General features: G+C 41.1%; 1 protein-coding gene across 1 annotated transcript in view; it reads right to left on the reverse strand.

The window, feature by feature from the left end:
- LOC115223392 (DNA (cytosine-5)-methyltransferase 1-like) overlaps positions 1 to 7,899 on the reverse strand; it is an 88,746-nt gene that overhangs the window by 25,083 nt on the left and 55,764 nt on the right. Inside the window, exons 23-26 of the mRNA XM_029793905.2 lie at positions 5,206 to 5,317; positions 4,618 to 4,806; positions 3,060 to 3,241; positions 1,566 to 1,639 (exon numbers count right to left, since the gene is read on the reverse strand). Of these exons, the coding sequence (XP_029649765.1) occupies positions 1,566 to 1,639; positions 3,060 to 3,241; positions 4,618 to 4,806; positions 5,206 to 5,317 (557 nt within the window). The remainder of the gene's footprint in view (positions 1 to 1,565; positions 1,640 to 3,059; positions 3,242 to 4,617; positions 4,807 to 5,205; positions 5,318 to 7,899) is intronic.

The raw sequence follows: 7,899 nt of genomic DNA on the forward strand, positions 1-7,899 counted from the left end.
CTCAGAGCCAGAGCTGGTTTCAGCCGGGTTGGTAACAAAAGGGTTAAATATAACAAAGAATTTAGTAAAATAACTTAGGTATCATTAATCTAGTGTCAGGAACATAAATTGCGACTAAGGTTTAGTGGAAGATTTTAATTCAAAACTTATGAAGACAAGACATTTGTACTCAGAGCCAGAGCTGGTTTCAGCCGGGTTGGTAACAAAAGGGTTAATATAACAAAGAATTTAGTAAAATAACTTAGGTATCATTAATCTAGTGTCAGGAACATAAATTGCGACTAAGGTTTAGTGGAAGATTTTAATTCAAAACTTATGAAGACAAGACATTTGTACTCAGAGCCAGAGCTGGTTTCAGCCGGGTTGGTAACAAAAGGGTTAAATATAACAAAGAATTTAGTAAAATAACTTAGGTATCATTAATCTAGTGTCAGGAACATAAATTGCGACTAAGGTTTAGTGGAAGATTTTAATTCAAAACTTATGAAGACAAGACATTTGTACTCAGAGCCAGAGCTGGTTTCAGCCGGGTTGGTAACAAAAGGGTTAAATATAACAAAGAATTTAGTAAAATAACTTAGGTATCATTAATCTAGTGTCAGGAACATAAATTGCGACTAAGGTTTAGTGGAAGATTTTAATTCAAAACTTATGAAAACAAGACATTTGTACTCAGAGCCAGAGCTGGTTTCAGCCGGGTTGGTAACAAAAGGTTAAATATAACAAAGAATTTAGTAAAATAACTTAGGTATCATTAATCTAGTGTCAGGAACATAAATTGCGACTAAGGTTTAGTGGAAGATTTTAATTCAAAACTTATGAAGACAAGACATTTGTACTCAGAGCCAGAGCTGGTTTCAGCCGGGTTGGTAACAAAAGGGTTAAATATAACAAAGAATTTAGTAAAATAACTTAGGTATCATTAATCTAGTGTCAGGAACATAAATTGCGACTAAGGTTTAGTGGAAGATTTTAATTCAAAACTTATGAAGACAAGACATTTGTACTCAGAGCCAGAGCTGGTTTCAGCCGGGTTGGTAACAAAAGGGTTAAATATAACAAAGAATTTAGTAAAATAACTTAGGTATCATTAATCTAGTGTCAGGAACATAAATTGCGACTAAGGTTTAGTGGAAGATTTTAATTCAAAACTTATGAAGACAAGACATTTGTACTCAGAGCCAGAGCTGGTTTCAGCCGGGTTGGTAACAAAAGGGTTAAATATAACAAAGAATTTAGTAAAATAACTTAGGTATCATTAATCTAGTGTCAGGAACATAAATTGCGACTAAGGTTTAGTGGAAGATTTTAATTCAAAACTTATGAAAACAAGACATTTGTACTATAGAGCCAGAGGTTTCAGCCGGGCTGGTAACGAAAAGGTTAAATGTTGATGATGTCTGACAAGGAGTTGTGTGTACACCGTATGATGGTATCAACTGACATGAACATACATAAACGGAAGCCACTATGTGCCGAACTGCACATTTAGCATTCAGATTACTCTTTCAAATTAACCATGGAGAATAAGATTCAAAGTGTTTTAATCATCTAAATGAACCTACCTTCGTTGCTCCAATAAAGGACGTTTAGATCTGCCTGGTAGGAAGCTGCAGGACCTTTGTGAGTGTTTTCTGGTCTGGAAAAGAGAAACGATAGGTTATGGGTTAGAGTAAAAATCAACAATGGGTTAAAGGTTATAGGCCAATGATGGTTGTTGGACTCCTGATTGTAAGATTGTGGTCTCGACTCCTGGACTGAGCAATGCATTGTATTCTTAAATAAAACACTTCATTTCATGTTGCTCCAGTTCCACTCAACTGGCAAACACGAATAATGATGTGATGGGCTCACCCTTCACCACTTCTGCCCACTTCTTCCACTGGGTCCTTCCTTGTACTTCTTCACCCATCAGTGCAGCCTGAGTCACAAGGTTTGCAATTTGGTGGGGGGACGAAAGTACATCGACACCATTGACCCCCCAATACTTGATAGGTACTTAATTCTATCAACTTTAATAGAATGAAAGGCAAAGTTGATGTTGGCAGAATTTGAACTCACTATGTATAGAGCTAGAATAAACAGAACAACACATTTGGGATGATGTTCTTTGCTAGTGGCTGTGTGGTAAGTAGCTTGCTTACCAACCACATGGTTCCAGGTTCAGTCCCACTGCGTGGCACCTTGGGCAAGTGTCTTCTACTAAAGCCTCGGGCCGACCAAAGCCTTGTGAGTGGATTTGATAGACGGAAACTGAAAGAAGCCTGTCATATGTATATATGTGTGTGTGTGTGTGTGTGTCTCCCCACACTGTTGAGTGGGGAATATATATGCACCACAGAAACTGGAAACTGGCCCCATGAGTCTATGACCAGGAAAGGATCTTTATCTTTTCAAAATTAAAGGTGATCGTATATGGCGCAGGAGTGGCTGTGTGGTAAGTAGCATGCTAACCAACCACGTGGTTCCGGGTTCAGTCCCACTGCATGGCATCTTCGGCAAGTGTCTTCTACTATAGCCTCGGGCCAACCAATGCCTTGTGAGTGGATTTGGTAGACGGAAACTGAAAGAAGCCCGTCGTATATATGTATATATGCGTGTGTGTGTTTGTCCCCCTAGCATTGCTTGACAACCGATGGTGGTGTGTTTATGTCCCCGTAACTCAGTGGTTCGGCAAAAGAGACCGATAGAATAAGTACTGGGCTTACAAAAGAATAAGTCCCGGGGTCGAGTTGCTCGACTAAAGGCGGTGCTCCAGTATGGCCACAGTCAAACGACTGAAACAAGTAAAGAAAGTAAAGAGAGTATAGGCCAACAAGTGCCATTCCAAACTATACGGCCAGGTTATTAACTCACTTGTACTTGGCCTTACATCACATCATCGACCACCACCACAACTTTTAATGCCAAGTTGTGTGTGTATGCATATGTGAATAACGATGTCTCATGCTGTGTCTGATTAAATAATAAGATGGTCATGGTCGGAACATCTTTGATTAAAGATCAAGGCTGATGTGCAGACTAAACAACGACAAATAAAATAAGAAGTTCTTTCTTACCTGTAAAATTTATTGATTTTAACTTTGATGTCAGTGAGATCCATAAGACGACTGTTGCTAACCTTCCGGCAGAAGATTTCTGTGATCCGACCAATATGGAAAGGTTGGGGTACGTACTCGTTTGAGCCTTTGATGTAATCCGAAGATTTCCGGTAGGCTTCTGTGTAAGCATCATCATCAAACTGTCAAAAGAAAATACAATTTTTTTTTTTACATTTTTTTTGGTTTTCATCATCATCATCATCATCAACATCTGTTTTCCATGCTGGTATGGGTTGAAAGGTTTGACAGGAGCTGGGAAGTTGGAGGGCCGCACCAGGCTCCAGTCATCTGTTCTGACATGGTTTCTATGGCTGGATGCCCTTCCCAACGCCAGTCACTTCACAGAAAGGTGCCAGCAAGGGTGCTTTCTATGTGGCGCCTGCACGGGCCTTTTGATGTGATGCCGGCATGGGTGCTTTATACATGACTGACACAGATGCTTTGTATGTGGCACCAGTACCCGTGGGGGGGTCACCATACGGCTTGGAACTGAGAGGAGTTGCTGCGAGTCAGGTTGATTAAACGGTTGGCATCTCTCATTTTCAATATTGTCGCACCATCCGAATGTGGCCGATGCCAGCGCCGCCTCGACTGGCTTCTGTGCCAGTGGCACATAAAATGCACCATCCGAACATGGCCGATGCCAGACTCCCCTGGCACGTAAAAAGCACCCACTACACTCGTGGAGTGGTTGGCGTTAGGAAGGGCATCCAGCTGTAGAAACTCTGCCAGATCAGAGTGGAGCCTGGTGCAGCCCCTGGCTTCCCAGACCCCGGTCGAACCATCCAACCCGTGCTAGCGCAGAAAACGGACGTTAAACGATTATGATGATGATGATGATTGCAAGTTAATGATTTCCGTTCCTGATGAGATCTCATTTTATTTTAATAACCATTACTAGTTTTATCATGTATAATATAATTACTATTTTAGGTACAGTTTAGTATGTTAACTATGTAACTTCACTGTCCCCTTTGACATGCCCAGCAGCCCCTTGAAAGCAGTACTGCCCACATTGAGAATCTCTGCTCTAGGCACACATTTTGAAAGGGGTAAAACTGTTTTAATTAATCCCAGTACTTAACTGGTACTTATGGTATCTATCAACCTTTCAGGGATGAACGGGGAAACGAAACTCCTGCAGGATTTGAACTTGAAATAAAAAAAATGGATGTAATTAAAATGAAAGGAAAGGGGAGAAATGAGAGAGTATGAGACACTAGGGGGGAGAGAGAGAGAGTGTGTGAGTGAGAGAGAGTGAGAGAAAGAGAGAGAGAGAGTAAGTGAGAGAAAGAGAGAGAGAGTGAGTGAGAGAAAGAGAGAGAGAGTGAGAGAGAGAGAAAGAGAGAGAGTGAGAGAAAGAGAGAGTAGGAATGAGAGAAAGATATAGAGAGAGAGAGTGAGAGAGGGTGAGAGAGAATGAGAGAAAGAGAGAGAGAGAGAGAGTGAAAGAGAGTGAGAGTGAGAGAAAGAGAGAGAGACTGAAAGACCAGTGTTGTTATACAGTTAAACTTACCTCACGTTTTTCTGCCTTGGGTTTCTTTTGTGGGACATGTTTAACATTAAAAGAGAAAGCGCTGGGTTCCACATAACAACAGTCCCCTAATTTATACTCAATACTGTCCCTTTTCACTGACTTATAGTACAGCCGGTTGCTCTCTTTGCTGCCATTCTCCAGTTGTTCTCCAAGACATGGTGTCTCTTTCTGCAAAACAATAACAGATATATTAGAGTTGTGTCAATGGTGGGGATGTAGGAATTTAATTTCTGGCCATAATGTATTTCTTTACTGCCCACAAGGGGCTAAACATAGAGGGGACAAACAAGGACAGACAAAGGGATTAAGTTGATTACATCGACCCCAGTGGGAAACTGGTACTTATTTAATTGACCCCGAAAGGATGAAAGGCAAAGTCGACCTCGGCGGAATTTGAACTCAGAACGTAGTGGCAGACGAAATACTGCTAAGCATTTCGCCCGGCGTGCTAACGTTTCTGCCAGCTCGCCGCCTTTTGTGGCCATAATGGAGCACCCAGTGGGTACAACGTTCAGCAGGGAACTACAATACTGCTGTTACTTTGCTTAGTTAAAAAAAAAAACCTACTTTCCGTAAAGTCTCGAGTCGGGAGCAGCTGGAACAAAACTTGTGGGAGTTTATTTCTGAAGAGTTTGGATCTTCGGGAATATCTTCAAATCTGGCCAATTCTGGGTCATACCTGGCAACAAGATGAAACAAAGGAGGATAGAAATAGTGATGAGGTTTTCAGCAGAAATGGATGACAATAATTTCAAGAGTGCAAACAATCGTTTATGTCCCTAATTGAGTAAAGAGTCCAGCCATGACCACTCCGTATTGTTTTCCATACATACTGTCTCCTGGCTACTATCCAATGTTAGTTTTTGGTACACTAAATAGTATTATTTAGACAATGGAAACCTTTCCTTCCTCAGGCCCTCAATTCCTGATGGAGTTGCAAGGGTGCTGTCTTTACGTATGCCATATTGAGAATATTTTAAACCTAGCAGTGTCTGTTTCTCTCCAAGTGAGAATACAAGAGATTTTTCGGATCTTTTCGGTTTGAACGGCAGTTTTTAAAATAATTTCTAGGTAACTATAAAATTATAAACTTCATATACTGGTAGAATGTGTTTATAAAAAAATCTTTTTCTCTTGGCTTTATTGAGAAAATTCTGTAGTTTGTAACATATTTCGTCTTTAATTTCTTGCATTTCGGCAATTTTAACCAATCAATGACCGTCTATTGAGGTGAAAACATTCTGTGCCGTATGAATATGTCCCTCGTTTAAGAAACAGATTGGGTTTATTTACATTTGTGAAGAAAAAAAGATAGCCTTCCCCCACCCCTAAAACAGATTGAAATGCAATAGATCGATACTAGGGTCATAATTATGGGTGACAATTTCGTATGACACCGCTAGAAAAAATGTACCAGATTAGTACTTTATTTATTGACCTGGAAAAGACCTTAGATTTGAAGTTGTTTGTCAAAAGTAAACAACACAAGACATTTGACCCAACACGCTAACAACCCTGTCATTTTGCTACCTAATGGTGGAAGTATGTAGCTACACCATCATCATCATCATTTAACGTCCGTTTTCCATGCTAGCATGGGTTGGACGGTTTTGACTGAGGGCTGGCGAACCAGATGGCTGCACTGGGCTCCAGTCTTGATCTTGCAGAGTTTCTACAGCTGGATGCCCTTCATAACGCCAACCACTCCGAGAGTGTAGTGGGTGCTTTTTACATGGCACCTGCACGGGGGACAGCCAGGCGGTACTGGCAATGACCTCGCTCGAATCTTTTTACACGTGCCACCGACACAGGTGCCAGTTAAGCGACGTCAGTAACGATCATGCTCGAATGGTGCATCATTTCAACAAGTCTTTCCTCAAGTTTATCAATGCATCAAAAGTATGATCGATCTATCTATCTATCCATTTCATCATCATTTAATGCTCGTGTTTCATGCTGGCAGGGGCTGAACAATCAGACAGGATCTGACAAGCTGGAGCACTGCATCAGGGTCCAGTGCCTGCTTTGTCATGGTTCCTACAGCTGGCGCCATGTTAAAAGAGCTGGTGCTACATAAAAAGCACCCAGTACATTCTGTGGAGTGGTTGGCATTAGGAAGGGCACCCAGCCATAGCAACCATCCCTGAATAGACAACAGAGACTGGTGCAGCCCCTGCCCTTACCAGCTCCAGTCAAATCGTCCAACCCATGTCAGCATGGAAAACAGATGATAAATGATGCCTTTTCTAATGTTAACCATTTTACTAGCTGATTTTTTTTTGTGTGCCTCCAGCACCTCATGAAGTCACCATGCAGATTGCAAGACTATGAAACCCGAGGGGGAGGCTGGTTTTATGCAAGGACATAAAGGATTAACCCTTAAGCATTTACTCTGGCTATATCTGGCCTAAGTATTTTACTGGTTTTACCTTCAAACAGGCCAAATCTAATCTCATACCTATCTTATCAGGTTATCAGGTCATTCAAAAATTAAAAAAAATTTTTTTTAAAATTTAAAAATTACATTGTCAATCTCTTAAAGCTGCAATATAATGCAGGATTAATTCAAGACAATGTGAATAAATAAGCATTACATTTGTCAGGGTAATCTGAATCCTAAGGGGTTAAAGTATGAAGGAAGGAGACAGAGGAGCTAAATGGTCACTCATATTTAGAAGAGAGGGCTTATTCATGAATATATGTTTGCGTAATGTGTGAAGCATCCAGATGACACTGTAAAGTGACTGGCATTTGGAAGGGTATCCAGCTGCAAAAACCATGCCAGAGCAGACCTCACCTGTCCACTCAATAAGGTGGTTGGTGTTAGGAAGGGTATACAGAGACAAAAACCATGCCAATATAGGACTCGCTAGTTCTGGTGCCACGTAAAAAGCACTCAGTCCACTCTGTAAGGTGGTTGGCATTAGGAAGGGCATCCAACTGTAAAAACCATGCCAAAACAGGCAATGAAGCTTGGTACAGTCTTTTGGTTTGCCAGCTCCTGTTAAACTGTCCAACCCATCCCAGCATGGAAAACTGATGTTGAATGACACTGATGCTGATGATGTGCATGGACATACACCCACATTTGTATGGAAAGAACAGATTAATAATTAAATTACATCTATATCAATAATAATCATCATCATCATCATCGTTTAATGTCTGCTTTCCATGTGCTTTTATGTGCCACCGGCACGAGGGCCAGTCAGGCGGTACTAGCAACGGCCACACTTGAATCTTTTACACGTGTCACCAACA

Source organism: Octopus sinensis, linkage group LG23 (genome assembly GCF_006345805.1).
Source record: "Octopus sinensis linkage group LG23, ASM634580v1, whole genome shotgun sequence".
In the NCBI taxonomy this organism is placed as follows: Eukaryota; Metazoa; Mollusca; class Cephalopoda; order Octopoda; family Octopodidae; genus Octopus; species Octopus sinensis.